Source organism: Balaenoptera acutorostrata, chromosome 5 (assembly GCF_949987535.1).
Source record: "Balaenoptera acutorostrata chromosome 5, mBalAcu1.1, whole genome shotgun sequence".
NCBI classification, from domain to species: domain Eukaryota; kingdom Metazoa; phylum Chordata; class Mammalia; order Artiodactyla; family Balaenopteridae; genus Balaenoptera; species Balaenoptera acutorostrata.
This window is the reverse complement of record NC_080068.1, coordinates 50,277,650-50,297,651: the sequence shown is the minus strand read 5'-3', so window position 1 is coordinate 50,297,651 and position 20,002 is coordinate 50,277,650. Positions and strand designations below refer to the sequence as shown.

At 37.2% G+C, this 20,002-nt stretch overlaps 2 protein-coding genes across 5 annotated transcripts in view; one reads left to right on the top strand and one right to left on the bottom strand.

The window, feature by feature from the left end:
• The window catches only part of ART3 (ADP-ribosyltransferase 3 (inactive)), a 37,646-nt gene extending 23,644 nt beyond the window's left edge, over positions 1–14,002 (top strand). Inside the window, exons 4-11 of one of the 4 annotated variants that reach the window (XR_449602.3) lie at positions 3,254–3,286; positions 4,136–4,168; positions 7,487–7,519; positions 8,130–8,162; positions 8,791–8,823; positions 10,440–10,517; positions 11,893–11,922; positions 13,570–13,700. Coding sequence is in view for 2 of the 4 variants with exons in the window: in XM_007165563.2 (XP_007165625.2) it covers positions 3,254–3,286; positions 4,136–4,168; positions 7,487–7,519; positions 8,130–8,162; positions 8,791–8,823; positions 11,893–11,922; positions 13,564–13,706 (338 nt within the window). In the remaining 2 variants the exon portion in view is untranslated. Of the gene's footprint in view, positions 1–3,253; positions 3,287–4,135; positions 4,169–7,486; positions 7,520–8,129; positions 8,163–8,790; positions 8,824–10,439; positions 10,518–11,892; positions 11,923–13,563 lie in introns of all 4 variants that reach the window. The other 3 variants (XR_449601.2, XM_007165564.2, XM_007165563.2) reach the window with 3 other exon arrangements.
• Positions 14,003–16,009: 2,007 nt separating this feature from the next.
• The window catches only part of NUP54 (nucleoporin 54), a 30,413-nt gene continuing 26,420 nt past the window's right edge, over positions 16,010–20,002 (bottom strand). The window contains exons 10-12 of the mRNA XM_007165562.2: positions 19,447–19,566; positions 18,778–18,888; positions 16,010–16,644 (exon numbers count right to left, since the gene is read on the bottom strand). Of these exons, the coding sequence (XP_007165624.1) occupies positions 16,516–16,644; positions 18,778–18,888; positions 19,447–19,566 (360 nt within the window). The 3' untranslated portion in view covers positions 16,010–16,515. The remainder of the gene's footprint in view (positions 16,645–18,777; positions 18,889–19,446; positions 19,567–20,002) is intronic.

The following is a 20,002-nucleotide window of genomic DNA, read 5'->3' as shown; positions in this document are numbered from 1 at the left end:
ATTCAGCACCACCAAAGAAACTTCTCTAGGCAGGAAACACAAGAGAAGAAAAAGACCCACAAAACCAAACCCAGAACAATTAAGAAAATGGTAATAGGAACATACATATTGATAATAACCTTGAATGTAAATGGATTAAATGCCCCAAGCAAAAGACACAGACTGGCTGAATGGATACAAAAACAAGACCCATATATATGCTGTCAGCAAGAGACCCACTTCAGACCTAGGGACACATAGAGGCTGAAAGTGATGGGATGGGAAAAGATATTCCATGCAAATGGAAATCAAAAGAAAGCTGGAGTAGCAGTACTCGTATCAGATAAAATAGACTTTAAAATAAAGACTGTTACAAGAGATAAGGAGGGGCACTACATAACAGTCAAAGGATCAATCCAAAAAAAAAAAAAAGGATCAATCCAAGAAGAAGATATAACAATTGTAAATGTTTAGTCACCCAACATAGGAGCACCTCAATACATGAGGCAAATGCTAACAACCATGAAAGGAGAAATCAACAGTAACACAATAATAGTAGGGGACTTTAACACGCTACTTACACCAATGGACAGATCATCCAAACAGAAAATAAATAAGGAAACACAAGCTTTAAATGACACAATATACCAGATAGATTTAATTGATATCTATAGAATGTTCCAGCCGAAAGTGGCAGAATACACTTTCTTCTCAAATGCTCACAAAACATTCTCCAGGATAGATCACATCTTGGATCACAAATCAAGCCTCCGTAAATTTAAGAAAATTGAAATTGTATCAAGCATCTTTTCTGACCACAACGCTATGAGATTGGAAATCAATTACAAGAAAAAAACTGTAAAAAACACAAATACATGGAGGCTAAACAACCAAGAGATCAGTGAAGAAGTCAAAGAAGAAATAAAAAAATACATAGAATCAAATGACAACAAAAATACAATGACCCAAAACCTATGGGACTCAGCAAAAGCAGTTCTAAGAAGGAAGTTTATAGCAATTCAGTCTCACCTCAAGAAACAAGAAAAATCTCAAACAATCTAACCCTACACTTAAAACATCTAGAGAAAGAAGAACAAAGAAAACCCAAAGTCAGTAGAAGGAAAGAAATCATAAAGATCAGAGCAGAAATAAATGAAATAGAAATGAAGAAAACAATAGCAAAAATCAATAAAACTAAAATCTAAAATCTTTGAGAAGATAAACAAAATGGATAAACCCTTAGCCAGCCTCATCAAGAAAAGAAGAGAGAGGATGCAAATCAATAAAATTAGAAATGAAAAAGGAGAAATCACAACTGACACTGCAGAAATACAAAGGATTATGAGACTACTACAAACAACTATATGCCAATAAAATGGACAGCCACAAAGAAATGGACAAATTCTTGGAAAGATACAATTTTCCAAGACTGAACCAGGAAGAATTAGAAAATATAAACAGACCAATTACAAGTAATGAAATTGAAACGGTAATTAAAACTCTCCCAACAAACAAAAGTCCAGGACCAGATGGCTTCACAGGTGAATTCTATCAAACATTTAGAGAAGAGCTAACACCCATCCTTCTCAAACTCTTCCAAAAAATTGCAGAGGGAGAAACACTCCCAAACTCATTCTGCGAAGTCACCATCACCCTGATACCAAAACCAGAAAAAGATATCACAAAAAAAGAAAATTATAGACCAATATCACTGATGAACATAGATGCAAAAATTCTGAGCAAAATACTAGCAAACAGAATCCAACAACATATTAAAAGGATCATACACCGTGATCAAGTGGGATTTATCCCAGCGATGCAAGGATTCTTCAATATACGCAAATAAATCAATGTGATACACCACCTTAACAAATTAAGGAATAAAAACCATATGATCATCTCAATAGATGCAGAAAACGCTTTTGACAACATTCAACACCCATTTATGATAAAAACTCTCCAGAAAGTGGGCATAGAGGGAACCTACCTCAACATAAAAAAGGCCATATATGACAAATCCACAGCAAGCATCATACTCAATGGTGAAAAACTGAAAGCATTTTCACTAAGATCAGGAACAAGACAAGGACGTCCACTCTCGCCACTCTTATTCAACATAGTTTTGGAAGTCCTAGCCACAGCAATCAGAGAAGAAAAAGAAGTAAAAGAATACAAATTGGAAAAGAAGTAGTAAACTGTCACTGTGGATGACATGATACTATACATAGAAAATCCTAAAGATGCCACCAGAAAACTACTAGAAAACAGTATGGAGGTTCCTTAAAAAAACTAAAAATAGAACTACCATGTGACCCAGCAATCCCACTACTGGGCATATACCCTGAGAAAACCGTAATTCAAAAAGACATGTACCCCAATGTTCATTGCAGCACTATTTACAATAGCCAGGGCATGGAACCAACCTAAATGCCCATCAACAGATGAATGGATAAAGAAGATGTGGCACATATATACAATGGAATGTTACTCAGTCATAAAAAGGAACGAAATTGAGTTATTTGTAGTGAGATGGATGGACCTAGAGCCTGTCATACAGAGTGAAGTAAGTCAGAAAGAGAAAAACAAATATCGTATGCTAACATATATGTATGGAATCCAAAAAAAAATTGGTACTGGTGAACCTAGTTGCAGGGCAGGAATAAAGATATAGACATAGAGAATGGACTTGAGGACACGGGGTGAGAGGGGGAAGCCGGGGTGAAGTGAGAGTACCATCGACATATATACACTACTGAAAGTAAAATAGATAGCTAGTGGGAAGCAGCAGCATAGCATAGGGAGATCAGCTCGGTACTCTGTGATGACCTAGAGGGGTGGGATAGGGAGGATGGGAGGGAGGTTCAAGAGGGAGGGGATATGGGGATATGTGTATAGATATAGCTTATTCACTTTGTTATACAGCAGAAACTAACACAGTATTGTGAAGCAATTATACTCCAATAAAGATCTATTAAAAATAAATACATAAATAAATAGTTAGCTTTGGATGGGACTCTGGAGGTCATTTGAAGCAATCTCCCAATAAAAGATACACATAAGGGAACTGAATTCCAGAAAAGTTAGATGTTTTATCTAGAGCTGCTGCTCTTTGGTGACTGTACTATGAATACAAAAATGTAATTTGCTTCCCACTAAATTATGAGTCTGATAGACTAGGAGCTGACAGATTAGATTACCAGTAGGCACAGACCAATTTGAAATCTTTACTAAGGTAGATTGTGTCTAACTAATAAACTTTATCTTTATGTTTCAGGACTAAAAACTGCAAAGTGTGTTGAGAACATAGGTAAGATATGCTCTAGAGTATTATCTCTGTAATGGGAATTTTATCAGTGTTATTTCTCACAGGAATAGGTCAGAGCCACCCCACTGTACTGTCATACTGTCAGCCATTGTCTTCTCAAGGCTGAGTTGTGCTACTGCTACTACCTTTTCAGGGGGAGAGTACAGGAGCCCACCCTAAGCCTATCCCAGCCTTGCCTGTGGCTGTTCTCTCAAGCATTGCATTTGCCTTGGGCATGCAGGGACCATGCCACTCTGACCCTAGCCTATCATTACAGGATTTTGACTCCTGAATACCCCTACATGACTCCTATGCACAGAGTTAGACTTGTATTCCTTTGTTTTGACATCTTGGGAAGTAATATTTGGGAGACTGATGAAGGATTCCTTCATCAGGGGAAAGACTTGGGGGACAGAACGGTAATGTGGTCTGTTTCCTCTTCCTCAGGGAAAAATAGAATATAACAAAAATAGTCTGTCTTAGAGGACCATGGAAAAGATTTGGGAAGGTAAACAGGAATTCTAAGAGTATTCAGGAACAACATTATCAAATTAGGCTCAACCGATCTGAACCAAAGTTGACAGGAAATGCCTTGGACTGATGCATGCTTTGGGTAGATCCTTTTGAAGATTTATTTAAATAGTTTGAAAATAAGGGTCCATTTCTAGCTGTCTTCCTGGCTAGTTTTTCTTTGAATTCTTCTTAAAGTAATTAAAATGAATCTATATCTATTTATTTTTGAGACTGAAATTTTATATTTCTCATATTGCCATATTTTGCATGTATCTTGACTGAACCTGACATTCACATCTAAGTATAGTACTATGTAATGAAAACATGTTTGTATTTCAGAATATTTTCAACCCTTCCATGTCTACAACTCTGGTAAGTATGCTGTGTTTTTAAAAATAGCGGATGTTTATTAGCTACACGGATGTTTAATAGCTCTTTCCTGTTCAGCAAATTCAATTCTTAGCTGAAGAAAAAGAGTACTTTGCACATATGAAGGAGTAACCTGGCAGATACGAGGCGGAAAAAAAGAATCCATTCTGGGGAAATTTACCTCCTTGCAAATGAGAGAGTTGGCTCTCTGGAGATCTGATCAATATGGAAACATTCTGCAGAATAAGGCTGGGCGGACCTGAAGAGCTAGGCACTCTGGACAGGTCTGAGGCCTCTTAAGTATAGCGCTATTTTCCGTCATTGAGATTAGCCTGCGTGACACCAAACATCCAGATGAAGGTAGAAAGTTAGTCATTTGCCTTTTTCAAGTAAGGTGATGTTTGGTATCATTTGACTAAAACATCTGGGTGATTAGACGCTTTCCCCAGCCCCTAAGTTTCCACTTATGGTGATATGGCCCAAATCACTTCTTTACATTTAAGTTCCTTGTTATGTATTTGGCCCATGTAGCTACAGTAAGTTTTTCTTTTTTGAAGAGAGAAAAGTATCTGGCCTTTCCTTACGTATGCAGTTTACCTGACGTTTGGAAGATATTTCCTGTCCTTGTGTGACGCGTTTCATGCTTAGTAACACTTCTCATTGGCAGGGCAGCCACGAGTTTTACTGGTCACTTCACAGGGACTTCAGCTAACTCTTCAAGACAGACATTTTTCTAGCTTGTGGAGATCGCTAGGTGACTTACTGTATATAACAGTTTCTCTTAGTAGGAGTGTCCAGGGGAATGTTCCAGCCCAATCAGCCAAGGTGCATTTAGACTGTGGCCGACACTTAAATTTAGTAGCATTGGTTTACTGGATATTATCAAGTGGATCTTTAAGGCCATAATTACCTGAAAATAGTTCTGCTCTAACTGTGGTAACTCCCAATTACTTTGTTCTATCATTAAAACTGGTAAGTTTCTTTTTGTAACTTAAGTGAGAAAACCCAGAAACTTGAAGACCCTGGTAAGACATTTTCATAAACTCTAGGGACTTAACATTTGTAAGACAGCTTCCTTAAGGGTGGGAGCAGGTGGGCATGGCATGGTAAGGAAAAGTGGGAAGAAGGCAGAACCCACATTAGCTTACTAGTTTGGTATATAAGAGACGCTCCTGAGTTCCAGATATCCTTCTTTCTAAGGACGACACAGCAGCTCTGTCTGTCTCCTGTCTAACAACCATAGGTCATCCCAGCGGAGCAGTTAGAGACATGACATAAGAAACTAGTTCTAGAGAACTTACTATTTTCTGCTTTAGGCTAGCTGTTACATGGATAGAGGAAGGTGTGACTAATTATTCCACAAACTCTGTAACATAGGGTGTTCATCAGAAGCATAACAAATGGCATTTTTTTCTAAACTAAAATGATTTTATATACGTATATATATTCCTGTTTCTAGCAATCTGAGTAACAAATGCTATTAGCTATATCCATTTGATTATTTAGTATATTCCAAAGTATGACTCATTCCCAATTTTTTTTGTCTTTCTTAAAAATGATATTCTTCAAGGGTGCTGGAACAGAAACACTCTCATAAATTACTGGTGAGATTGTAAGTTGGAACTTTTCTGGAGGACAATTTCAATAGTATGTATCACTAGCCTTAAAAATGTCCATACCTTTTAACCTAGCTATAACACTTTTAGATATTTGTCCTAAGAAAATAAACATAAAAATTTGTGTACAAAATATGTACAGAAATGTTTATGCAGTGTTATGGTAGCCAAAATTTATAAATAACCTTAGTATCCAACAGTTGGGTATCGTTAAATAAGTTATATTCATATTATGAAACACTAACCAATTTAAAAACCATGTTTTTGAAAAATAAAGATATGAGAAAATACTTATAATACAGTGACAATAAAAATAGGATAAACTGAACTGAATGAATAAGCATTTTCAGAACTCTAATGAAAAACTGATGAACTCATAAAAGTGCTAACAAAAGATCAAGATAAAAAAAAAATTAATTACATGGGACTGAGTGAACTGATGAGGATGAGTATAATTTTTGTGACTTTCTGTCTGAATTAAAAAAAAAAAAATCCCACAAGGACTCAGAGGCAAAGAATATACAAATCAATTTTCACTGCAAAGTAAAGGAGCTGTTACAGTGGAGGATTACTGAACTGAATGTCAATATTATGACATAGTATGAGTGTGTTTCATGTTTGGTAATTGCAATCATTGTTGCTTTTGTTGTGGTCATCCATGTACAATGCTTGGTGTCAGTCTATTTATCTCTTGTAAAAATAAAAAAAAAAATAAAATAAAATAAAAAATAGGATAAAAACAAACTCTACTCAATACTCTGTAATGGCCTATATGGGAAAAAAATCTAAAAAAGAGTGGATATATGTATATATATAACAGATTCACTTTGCTGTACACCTGAAACTAACACATTGTAAATCAACTATACTCCAATAAAAATTTTTTAAAAGATAGGATGAAAACAGCATATGGAGTATAATATCAAATTTATTTTAAAATGTCAAAAGGTACAAACTTCCAGTTATAAGATAAATAAGTACAGGGGATGTAATGTACAACATGACTATAGTTAACAGCTGTATGGTGTATTTGAAAGCTGTTAACAGAATAGATGCTAAGAGTTCTCATCACAAGGAAAAAAAAACATTTTTTCCTTTTTTTTTTTTTTGGTATCTGTATGAGATGCAATAAACTTGTGGTAATCCTGTCACAATATATGTAACTCAAGTCATTATGCTGTATACCATAAACTTATACAGTGTTTTATGTCAATTATATCTCAATAAAACTGAGAAAAGTAGTAAAAAATGTGTATGAGCATGTACATATATATATATATATAGCAAAGAGACAGGAAATATACCAAAATATTAAGACTGAATAGCTCTGATATCTGGGATTATGAGTAATTTTTAATAATTTCCTATATTTTTCCAAAGTATCTGTAATTATATTATATAATCAAGAAGTTTCATTTTTAAAGATAAATCATGACAAATGTAGGTCAGAGTCTAAAAAAAAATCAACAAGAGATATTTTGCTTAATCTAGGAGAGTGCCTGGATCACTGGCCATAGTTCTCACAGTAAGTTAGGCACCAGTGGGTTAAATCTCTTTCCCTTTTACCCAAAACTCTAAAAGCTTTGAGAGTGGGTCATCTCTCAAAGCTTTTAGAGTTTTCTACTGTAAATAGCTATGTAAATATAAGGTTAAAATTTCAAGCTTACTGCGTTTATCACTAAACATTTCCTATTCTCATCTTCAGGAATGGAAAGCCAGGAGTCCACAATCTTACCTGGTAAGTGATCTTTTACTTACTCTCAGAAACTAGCTACAAGGTTAGAAGGAGGCATGAGGACTCCTAGAACTAAGGACATTACTGGACATGGAGAGTTTGAGGAATAAGTTAAGTCAAAACAGAGGGACTCTAGTTATTGAGAGCTCATTATGTTCCATGCAGTAATGTACTAAGCAGTTTTATAATGTATCACCTTTAATCACCACTTACTACAAACCTACAAGGTATTTCTTTTGAGTAAATAAGGAAATGAAGGTCAGAGGGATTAAGCCTGCCCAATCATAGAGCTAATAACTATAATGACAATAGAGCTAAACCAAGCAGAGTCTTGGACCCAGTACTATTTCATTTAAAAACCGATGTACTAGGACTGACTGCCTTATGAAGATAAGGTTGGCCAGATAATGAAGTTCTTGAAGTCCACCATAAGGAGTTTGGGCTTTGTCCAGTTAGAGAATGAACAGCAATTGAAAGGTGTTTTTGTTGTTACTGTTTTCTTTTTCCTTTTTTTGGGGGGGGGGGTTGAAGATGGGGGAGGTATAGACCAAAGGGAGCATTAACATTGCAAGATAGTCGATTAACACTAACCAATATTCATTTCTGTCTTCAGGTATGAAGAGCCAAGAAGCCACCCAAATACCTGGTAAGACAGCTTTATTTACTTTCTTGGCCAAAGTATGAGAAGAGAAGGATCCCCCCGTGTATTAAAGAGAATATGAAGAGTCATGAGATTATTATTCATTAATATTTCCCTTACAGCTGCCTGCTGGTCATTCTACAAAGATTTAGCTGGGGAAGAGAGTAGAAAAGTACCTTTCCTCCCTAGTGTTCGTGCCTTCCTGGAGCAGGAAAGTTAGCTCTGCTGGGGGCATGGCTGAAGGCAAGGCTGCTGGGCCCTGGAGGCATGCAGCCCAGCCTTAGATTCTATAGCTAAAGGTACTCAATAGAAACTTCAACTTCATGCAAAAGCTAACTGCTAGCTTTGGCTAATAACATCTCAGCATCTAGGATCTCCAGGTAACTAAGCATAGTACTCTCCTGGCATAGAGGCAGGCTTAATGAGGCGCCGTGGCAGAAGTCTCCTCTGAGTTTGGCATGGATTTGCACAGTGAGGGTTCACGTAGCCAGAACTTTCAAGTAAAAAGCCAGAAACTACAGTGCCGTGGGACCTTTGGTGCTTGTATCTCGTGAGTTCATGAGACAAGAAGGAGTGTGGAAAGTGTACTCACAGGAACAAACTGCAAGTCACTGAAAATTTCTTTCTCATTTAGGAATGAAAACTCCAGAACCTTTTTCACTACCTGGTAAGCGATGTTAGGCATGCTGGAGAGGAAGCTGCCAATTTGGGGAGTATAAATATAATTGTCACCATTAGATACGCAAGGAAGGCTAAGTACTTTGCACAGCAAGATCACGTGAGTGAGTGAAGGACCCAGGTCTCTTACCTTATGGCCAAGCACCTGTTTCTTAAAACCTGTGATTCCTCTAGTGTTTTTCCAGTATATTTATCATGACACATTTAACCTACCTTCAAGATATAACCATGAAAGCAGGTATTTAAAAAGTATGAGGCTGTTGCTGAGGGCGGGGCCTTGAGTTTCTGTGGCCAGAGAAACTGAACAGTGTGACTCCTGTCAAGTCAAAAGGGCCTCAGAACTCACGCTTACAGGGGAGGAAAAAAATGAAAAGGCCCTCAAACTTAATTTTTTTCCTGAGACAAGGAGAAGTTAAAAAAAAAAAAAGTGGACATTATCTAATATTTTACCAGAGAGCTATGGACAGTAATAACACTTCTCTAGTCCTCAGAATTGTCATCTTTCAAAGGGGGCTAACACATGTCATGTTACCTTGCAGGGATATCTGTAAGGACTATAAAAACACAAAATCTCAGGGCGCAAACCCCTATCTGATGGTTCAATCCTGCTTCCGAGTTCATGTAGTGTTTTGGAAATAATTTGTGTTAGGTTTTGTTATTATGGAATGATCATCTGTTAAGGAAATTAGATTGTTGGCATCTGCGAAATGACATCCATCCGCACAGTACTGAGCTTTGCCTCGCATTGCTGCCTTTGGATATTGTGTGCTGTGTACAGAAACAGCCATTCCCAGTTCATGATCTAAAGCACTGACAGACCCAGAGAGAGAGGTTCCGGCAATACCTTTATATTCACCCAGATTTGAACTGTTGGACTTATTTGGCCGCGACTTTGAAGTGAACCTCTAATGACGCTGATGACACACTTTGTGTGTCTACATCTCTTCAGCTCGCTGGAGCTGAGTTTGCACAGTACTCTCGCGGGCACCTTACTAGGCGCCCCGGTTGCCTGAAAGGCAGCTGCGGAGCAGCATGTGGAGGATGGACACGGTCTGTGTGGACAGACAGACCCAGCTTCATGAAGTCTCTCCTCTGCCATTTTCCTCCGGCGAACTTTGTGTAGAGGTAACTTTACTTCACTTTTCTGCACCTCTGCTCCCACATCTGTAAAATGAAGAAAATTTCTGTCTTGCAAGACTGATTAAAATCCTAATGAGATAAAGGTACTGGCAAAATGAATGGTCCCTTAAAATAGTAGTAAATGGTAGACGCCTATATTATTATCTGAAAATCTTTTTTTCATTTAGGAATAAAAATGTTACAACCGGGGCGAAAAACCTGGTAATAAATTCTTTCCTGGGGGTGGGGGGTTCTGAGTCCTTTACCATAATCGTTCAGTTAGCTCCATCTTAAGGGGGATGGGGAGGGGACACTTGAGCTGTACAGCTTCTGACACCCCAGGCTGCAAGCCAGAGGGGGAAATGTTGAGAACTCCTTTCCGTGTGTGCAGCAGACTGCTATTATGGCTGCCCGGGTCAGGCAGAGAAAAAGGCAGTTGACCTGAAACTGGGACAGTTGGCTTCCCGCTGCGCCTGTCTATTCCAGAATGGGACAGGAGGCTTCCCAGGGTGCGCAGGCTGCCGTGAGAGAATCTGTAGTCACAGGAACAGCATCATCAAAGAGGTGTGTGTGAGACCCGTACAGTGTGGGACCATCCATTCTGCGCTCCTTACTACACTCTCCATGTCCTCCAACAAACAGGCCACTCGGTTTTGCTGGGACTGCTTTGTATTGTGCCCTCTCCTAGAAAGCTGTGTGTACTGCAGGCTTTTTAAAAAGTGGTGTCAAGGGCTTCCCTGGTGGTGCAGTGGTTGAGAATCTGCCTGCCAATGCAGGGCACACGGGTTCAAGCCCTGGTTTGGGAAGATCCCACATGCCGCGGAGCAACTGGGCCCGTGAGCCACAATTACTGAGCCTGCGCGTCTGGAGCCTGTGCTCCGCAATAACAGAGGCCGCGATAGTGAGAGGCCCGTGCACTGCGATGAAGAGTGGCCCCCGCTTGCCACAGCTAGAGAAAGCCCTCGCACAGAAACGAAGACCCAACACAGCCATTAAAAAAAAAAAAAAAAAAAATTCAAATTCTCCAGAGAATTCCCCTCTCAATTGCTGTTAGTTAGGGTAACACTAGCTGCAAAAACAAACAAACCCAAAAATAATAAAACAGCTCAAACACAATAGAATTAAAAAAAAAAAAGTGGTGTCAAAACATTTACACAGGATCTCATAGAATCCAATAAAAGAAATATTGTTATCACCGTTTCAGAGATGGAAACATGGAATATAGGAAGTTAAGGGACCTGTCAAAGGGTAGAATGAGACAGTCAAGACCCAAACTTTTCAAGTTTTGTTCATTTTCTGTCACATGACACTTGTCTTCCAGCTAGATGTAGTTCTAGAAAATACTCCTCTAACCTGGGATCCTAGAACTGGCATTTGGCTTCACAGCTGTCAGAATATGGCAATATTGTAATATTTCATGGTTAACACACTTGGAGTTAGAATAGCATAGTAAGTAAGAGCAGAGGGTTTGAAAGCAGGCATTGCTACCACTGATTACCTCTGTGATTTTATGCAAGTTTTGGGGAACCTCTGTATAATATGGGTAACTCTACTACCTACTAGGAGTGTAACAAGTAAAGGTAATAATGTACATAAAGCATTTGGTCAATGCGTGACACACAGTAAGCATTCAATAAATGATTAGTGTTATGGTTGTGCTTGGGAATCTGAGTTCAATATGTAGAAAAAAGACTTTTCTGTAAACAAAGTATAACCTTTCTTTTAATGGAAACACACACATGGTAAAAAATTTCAAAGCATGCAAATGTGTAAACACTGAACCCTTCCCCCAGTCCCACCTATACCTCTAAAACTAGTGCCCTGCCCCTCAGTCCCACACGCAGAGATAACCAAGTTAGCTTAATCATTTAATCAGATTTTTCTCTTTGGGATAAATCTGTGTACAATGCAGTTAACTCAAAATCTGTTTATATTTTAGAAGACAAAAGTCAAGATATCGACAGTCCTGGTAAGAAATATCTCTTTTCCTTAGTTGATAAATATCTGTTTCTGCAATATAGAAAAACTGAGAAATTTATTTTCTCTTAATAAAAGGAACAAAATCTCGAGTTTAAAGCATCATAACAGAATATAATGTCATATCCAAATGCTTGTATGTGCAAATGGGGGGGGTCAAATTGATTTTGCTTCTTAAGCACTCATTTTCAACTGTGTATATAGACTGTACTTTTTCGAGCAATGGTTCTCAACCCTGCAACCCAATTCTCTTTTTAGAACAAATATTTTATAAAGGTATCCTGAAATAAGATTCATAAATAAGTCCCACTTGCACCATAAAAAAATCAATATAATGTCCTAACTATATAACAAAATTATATACATTTCAATATGTAAATGCCTAGATTATTCTAGAAGACGTCATGAAGTAGTCAGATTGTATTTACTTACACAGAGAAATCTGGATTTAAGAGAGGACTGGAAGCTATTCTATACAAATATAAGAAAAATGAAAGTGAAGAAATATCATGGGCACTAGAAGCCAATGTTTATTAAAACTATCCAAAAATATTTTGCTTATATGTAAAACTTAGGTTCTGGGTTTGAGCATTATAAATAGGTTTTTAACATATATATATGTCTAGCAGTGCATTTGAAATTTATGTGCAAGTGGGTCGATTTTTCCTTGTGCAAGACTGTCGAGAGCACTGCAGGATACTAGCCCTCTACTTCCACCCCAGTGCTGTGACAATCAAAAATATACCCTGACAAATTTCCAAACTGCCTTAGGGGGCAATACAGCCCCCTTGAGAACCACTGCTCTCTAGTAACAGGCTAATGCATGAGTGCTTCTGCTTGTCCATTTCCCCCACCTGTATACATATAACTGCACGTTTATAATTATAGCAAGTAAATTTATGAGTTGAAGGTTTTTATAACATTTACTAGCTATTTCTTTTGGTTTCACTTATGTGAGTGGTGATCCCATTTGGATATTTCCAATCAGTCTTCCCTTGTCCAGTCTAAACCAAAACACAGCCAGAAGTCAGATATCTGAGTTAAGGGCAGTGTGAAACAGACCATCCTGAGATGGCTGGACTCCACTGTCCCTCTCTCCACTAGTTCAGGTGAAAGGGACGCAGTTTTCTCCAGAGCAGTGTTTTATGTATAGAGGGAAAAACATTTTATCAGCTTGCAGGGCTGTTTAAAAAATGCAATTTTTTTTTACACTGTAAAATATTTTACACTGTAAAATATTACACTGTATATTGGTAGAATATGCATATGAAATATACTATCTCAAAATAGAAAAGACACAGAATTAAACTTTATCTTGCATATACAGAAAACGAAAATTTTAAATTGCCAAGAAATTCTAGAGAACTTGAACAAAAAATTACCTTGTCTACAAAGATAATAAAAAGCCTGTGAAATCCTAGATAAAACCTAGATCAGCACACCCTGATGATATATATGAAAATATAGCCCCATATCTGTAATGAACTATATCTAAAGTTGTCCTGGTTAGAATTACTTCATGTAAGTTTCTAACTCAACCTGAATGTTCACATATTCAGGATATATGGTGTAGGTGGATGAAACTTGATACTAAAAATAACATATGTCAATGACTATGTGTTCTCATTAACAGCTCCAGCTCCAGCTCCAGGTCCAGTTCCAGGTCCCAAAACCCATACCTCTGCATCTTCTGGCAAAATGCTCCTTCCACCGTTTGGGACGTTCATCATTTTAATCAGTGTTTCTGCTATAAATCTCTGTCGCTCTGTAGTCTGATACATTCTTTTTAAATTTTTTTTTGGGGGGGGGGCGTGCTGATTTATTTATTTATTAGACTCGAGTGCTTTAGTACAGAATGGTACAGAGATGTTTGTGCTTCAGTACTTTCAAACACTGAGATTCTGATAATTTCAAGGTAAGCAAGTTTCAAGACAGACTAGCTTTTTGATACATTCTTTATTACTTGAAATATGCTACAGGCATCCCACAGAAATCATCAAAAGGAATGATGTATTTTTCACTTGTTGGCCAAAGTCATTTGATAAAATGAGAATTACATATTTGTTAATGTAATTAGCAAATTCAGGTAGCTGACCCAGATGTCATAGAATTCATTTTTCACTTATTTCTGTATTAATCTTACGATTGCAAAAAAACTGTATACTTTTAATTCAATAAAAGACAAATTATTAGCTATAATTTCAGTAGAATTGCTAGATATTAAAATGTCAGTAATGCTAGTGGTTAACATGAATTTAATTCCTAATTAGAATTTAAAGGTGTTCTACTTATCTTTAAAGGATCAAACTTTGACTTCAAATAGTGTATTCTTTCAATCTCTTCATTTTCCTTCTATATATGAACACCTTATATTTTTATAACCACAACAGTTTACCAAGTATTATTTCACATAACGTAGTCCCTAACTTGAACCTCATGTTAACCCAGGAAGGCAGACAGTACTGAATGAATATGTGGGCTCAATAAGCAAGGGAAATGAGTACAAGTACAGTAGTCTTTTCCCCCAGGTATTGTGCTGGTTGAATAGTAATTGATTTAGGCATGGGCTTTGGTAACTGACTCTTGTTTACACTGCCAGTGTTTCAAAAAAGGACTTAAGGCCCCTTTCAGAGATTCAGAAAAACTACATGAAATCTAAACTAGGTGTTTGTTAGGGGTTCAGTGTGCTTTAATTCTACCATTTACCTCTCTTCATGTTCAGAATTTTGAGTGGACTTACTTACCACAAGAACCATTAGCCAGTTCACAGAACGTCTATAAATTGTGCTGGAGAACACAACTTAGTCCAGAGGTCAAAGTTGGTCTTTTCTTCTCATTTCCTCCCAAATCTAGAACTTGGTTATCAGTTGCTTGGAACACAGCTCAGGTACAGACCAAGTCCAGTTATCTAACCAGCTACATGAACAAGGACCACAGGCCTTGCCTTAAACGTGTAGTCACCAGCAGGATCAAAACTTAGGAGGCTAACTGGGCCTGTCTTTAAAAGGCAGACCCCCGAGCCCTATCTAGGGCTTGTGAAATTAGAAACCTAACAATATGAGAGGGCGAGAAATGAAAGGCTAGAGAAGTAAGCATGGTATGTATGATTAGCCATCTGTCCAACAGAGAATGTGGCTCAATGAGTAACAACAGTTCTCATCTATTAGATCACCAGCTCTTCCTACAGTAAGAGGGTGTGCACAGGGCGAATGTGCTCTTCCACATTCGGCTACATGGATGAGAAAGATGAGCGCTGTTATAAGAAACAGCCTCGTGAGCCTTGTTTGTGTCTCCTACACAACCGTTAGCTAGCTGGTCTGCATCGTGACAGAGTCCTTCAGTGGGCTCTCAGAGGGAGGCCTCTGGATATACCGTGCACCACACCCCTCGCCATCCTCATAATACACACAGTGGCACGGTTCATGGGGCTGTTTCTTTTAACACCTCTCATCATAAGACAAAGCATTACGCAGAAATGCAGAGTTAAAGCATTCCAAGAGGGGCCAATGTGATGCAGCCCAGGTGTGCAGTTTGTAGTCAGAAAAATTGTTTAAAATTATCTAGTTGTTAAAGAATCACTATTGCACATTATCAATCATGTCTAATTCAGATTTTCCAGTGTTTTCAGGTACTAATGATGTATTAGAGAATTCTTTATCCTGGATGATACAGGAAGTAATTTTTATTTGCTGTACCCTAGTCAAAATATAGCAGTATTGATATACTTTCCTTAGGAGGGTAAAGTCAGACTTAAGTCCAGGTTAAAACTGAAATTCTTGAGCTGTGATTATGATTTAATATTTGTGTGGACATGAATGGTCATTCTCCCGGAGCCAAATAAACAAAGCACCAGACAGAATTATATAAAAAGTAATTATAATCAAGAATTTATTTATAACTTTTCATCTTTTTTAGAAATAATAAAGAGGTTTAAAAAAAAGTTGTAAAAATGATAAAATGTAATTTTGTTATATCCTAATTGCTTAGGTGTGTTCTGTAAATTCCAAATAAGTAAAATAATATAAAAATATATTTTCAAATCTTTATAGAATGAAAAGAAAACCACATTAATCATTAAATACTCTTGGATTTTCTTTACTCCTCCCACAGATGAATTCACAAATATAAAAACTGACATACATTTACATTCTGAAGTACAAATCTCCAACAGCCAAGTAATTACACAGTTTGTTATGTGCAAAGTAGACATTTCCTATTTACTTGCTATGGAGAGCAGAATACAGGCTCAATGGAGAATAATCATTAAACACTGATTATTTTTAAGAAGAGTGCTGTTGTAAAAATATACAATAGGAAATATTTTTGGTAATTATGTACTTCTTTTTTAAAGTAATTACAGCTTTTAGATGTAAATCTTTCAAAGGCTATCTCTGAAGAGCAGTGAAGTGACAGTTATTTCAGATTTGATGAACAATAATTTGTCAGGAACCTTCTCAAAAACCAAGTCAGGAGAGAGGATTGTTTTCTTTCTTTTCCCCTCCACGTGGTCAGTTCCATTCTTAAGGAAGGCCTGATATAACAAGAAAATGTATTTCACAAACCTTTAACACAAGTTTGTGAACTGTCAACTGAAGACACCACCTCTGATGTGGATGGTTTCATTCAATCCATGTTCTACCAACTTGATATCTTCTAAGTCATCTTTTATGATGCTAATCAAGTGGCTAAGGCCTTCCTGTTGTTGTTTCAAATGCTAGAAGGAATTTAAAAAATATCAATGTATTTATTAAACTGCATGCTACTCACAGGAAAAAGGCTATTTTTCACTATTTTACCAGCAACACAGCACTTAGTGGCTGCTCTCATTATCTGCATATTTAAACATTTGTACTATATCTTTTGCTAACACTTTTAAATACAGTAAAATACTACTGTAAAAAGCAATAAAATCAAATATACAATAAACAATATCTGTAACAGAAATTTTACAAAAGATGCAGTTTTAAAGGTTCCTTTTGTCAACCTTTGATAAAAAACAAAGGTATATTAAAACAATGCAAGAAGGTACTCAAATATAGATGACTAGCAAAATAATCATTCTGAAAACTGAGGATTTCCATGTTTTAAAGTACAAAGTATAAACTGATGATAACGGTGATAACTACAATTGCTAGCATTTTAAAGATTCCTTCCCAGATGTTAAGGCAGCTTGAAGAGTTTCATGGGTATTAACTCATTTAAAATCCCTTTGAGCACACACTTTGGGGGTACCATTATTACCTCTTCTCTACAGATAAAGAAACTGAGATACAGGTGATGAGCCATGATGCTTCAATTCCAAAACAATATACTGCTTTTCATCGTTTTAGGTAGGTGTTTATATTATTCCCAATTTTACTGCATACGTAAACTCTTTTATATAGTTCTTTATTCTAACATGCTGGAATCTTTCTCAGTTAATTTTATTGTAAATATGAATATCATCAAGTGTATGTATACTTTTCGAGAACCCAGGAGCCAAACTAGTTTTTAGTTGCATATAACGGCAATATCCATTCTAAAGCACATAATAAAATCAGATTTGCTGATGACATTTATAACTACCTAATATCCTCAGGTCATACCAACCTGCCACACCAATTAATCCCACCTAATATGTTCCACAAAGTTTACCATCTTAATATATATTTTTAGACACAGTTAATGGTTGGATAACTTTTATTAAACCAATCTATATTTATACTAATGAAACTAAGCTAGAGCAGTACGTCCCAACTTCTTCATAGAAAATGAGCCTTAGACAAGTGGTTGGAGGTTTTGGCTACCCCAGTCTACACCCAGGTCCCCTGAGGGCTGACAGGATCAGTAACTCTACATATTTATAATTGATATGTGGCATCATATGAGTTGGGAAAATGTGACATAGAGCAGTTACTTCTCAAACTTTAACTGTGCATACAAATCACTCTGTGATCTTGAAAAATGCAGCTTCAGGAGGTCTGGCGTACGGCCTGAGCGTCTGCATTTCTAACGACCCCCCAGGTGCTGCTGCTGCCGCCCACACACAGCAGCAGGGTCTAGGGAACTTCGGTTGTCTGTATTACCTCTGAATTCATCGATTTGGGGGACAGGGGAAGAGAACGATAACTTTTTTTTGGTGGGAAAATATACATAACATGTCCATTTTAACCATTTTATGTCCAGTCCAGTAGCACTGAGTAAATCATGTTGTGCAACAATCACTACCATCTATCTGTAGAACTTTTTCATCTTCTCAAACTGAAATTCTGTACCCATTAAACACTAGCTCCCCATTCCCCTTCCCCTCAGCCCCTGGCAACTACCATTCTACAGTAGTCTCTATGAATTGGACTACTCTAGGTACCCCCATAAGTGGAATCATACAACTTTTGTCCTTTTACACTGGCTTATTTCACATAATGTAGTGTGTGCATGTGAGACTCTCCTTCCTTTGTGAGGCTAGTATTCCATTGTATATATACCATATTTTGTTTATTCATCCATCTATGGACACTTGGATTGCTTCCACTTTGGCTACTGTGAATAACGCTTCTATGAACCTGGCTATACAAATAATCTGTTTGAGTCCCTACTTTCAATTCTTTTAAGTATGCACCCAGAAGCAGAATTGCTGGACTATATTGTAATTCTATGTTTGATATTTTGAGGAACCATTTTTCACAGTGGCTGCATGCACCATTTTTACACTGCCACTAGCTATGCACAAGGGTTCCATTTTCTTCACATCCTCTAAACCCTTGTTATTTTGTTTTGTTTTTGTTTTTGTTTTTGGATAATAGCCATCCTAATGGATGTGAAGTGGTGAATTCACCTTTTTAAAAGGTGACTCTAGTGCAACACTTACCTGCTTGATTTCTCGTAACAGATCTGCATCTATGTAATATCTTTCTTCAGATTTGACTGCTCCAAAATGATTCTGCATCCTGATTTGGGACATCAGTTCATTCAGTCGGCCCTAAAAATAATACAGAGTTGAGGGACTTCCCTGGTGTCATGGTGGATAGGACTCGGCACTCCCAATGCAGGGGGCCTGGGTTTGATCCCTGGTCAGGGAACTAGATCCCACATGCATGCCACAACTAAGAGTTTGCATGCCACAACTAAGGAGCCCGCCTGCCACAACTAAGGAGCCAGCAAGCCGCAACTAAGGAGCCCGCCTGCCACAACTAAGACCCGGCACAACCAAATAAATAAATAAATAAATAAAAATACTGAGTTGCATTACAACTGCTCACAACAGCAACCATTTCTAAAAGAGAATGTTTTATTTTAAAAGGATAGGTACTACTCTAATTAAAGGTGTCAATTCTCCCTCTGTACATTATTTGAAACACTAATACAAGGCCAAAACATCATGATTAAGAGTCTACTTTAGAAAGGAAGTTTTGATTAAAGAGAACAAATACTTAATAAAAAACAAGTATACAAAATTCCTCTTTTTGAAGACCAAGTAACATTTCTCTGCAGATCCACCTGAAACAAAGTCTAGCTTTATGGTGTTATAAGTGCTTACCTTAAACTGAGTAGGGGCATTTAGTTCACACTGAATTGTATCTAGCTGAACTCGCAACTGCTCTTCGTCAGCCTGGATGGCATACCCACTCTTCCTCTGAATTTCCTGTTTGATTAGGACCTATACAAAGAAAACCCACCAATAACGACAGAATCATCTCTTTTCAGTTATGCAAGTAATTTTATTACACATCAACTGTTGAAAGAAATTAGCTGAATAAACTAACAATAGTTAGAATCATTAACAGCTCAAGATTTGAATTATGTTTGCCCATTTTTATTAGGCAAGTTACATTAATTTGTTACTTTTAATGACTACATAATTTTCATGCATTATTAATCAATAAACTCAAGTATTCTTATGTTGAGGGGCATATATTTTATTTCTAGTTTTGACACTATGAACAATGCTGTAATAAACATTTTTGTATATGTATCTTTATTTACTGGTATAGACCCCCAGGAATGAGATTGCTGGGTTTAGAAGTGTGTGTGTTCAATCTTTAGAAGCTGCTAGATTGCTTTCCCAAAGATCCTCCTGATGAGTATTAAAGAGA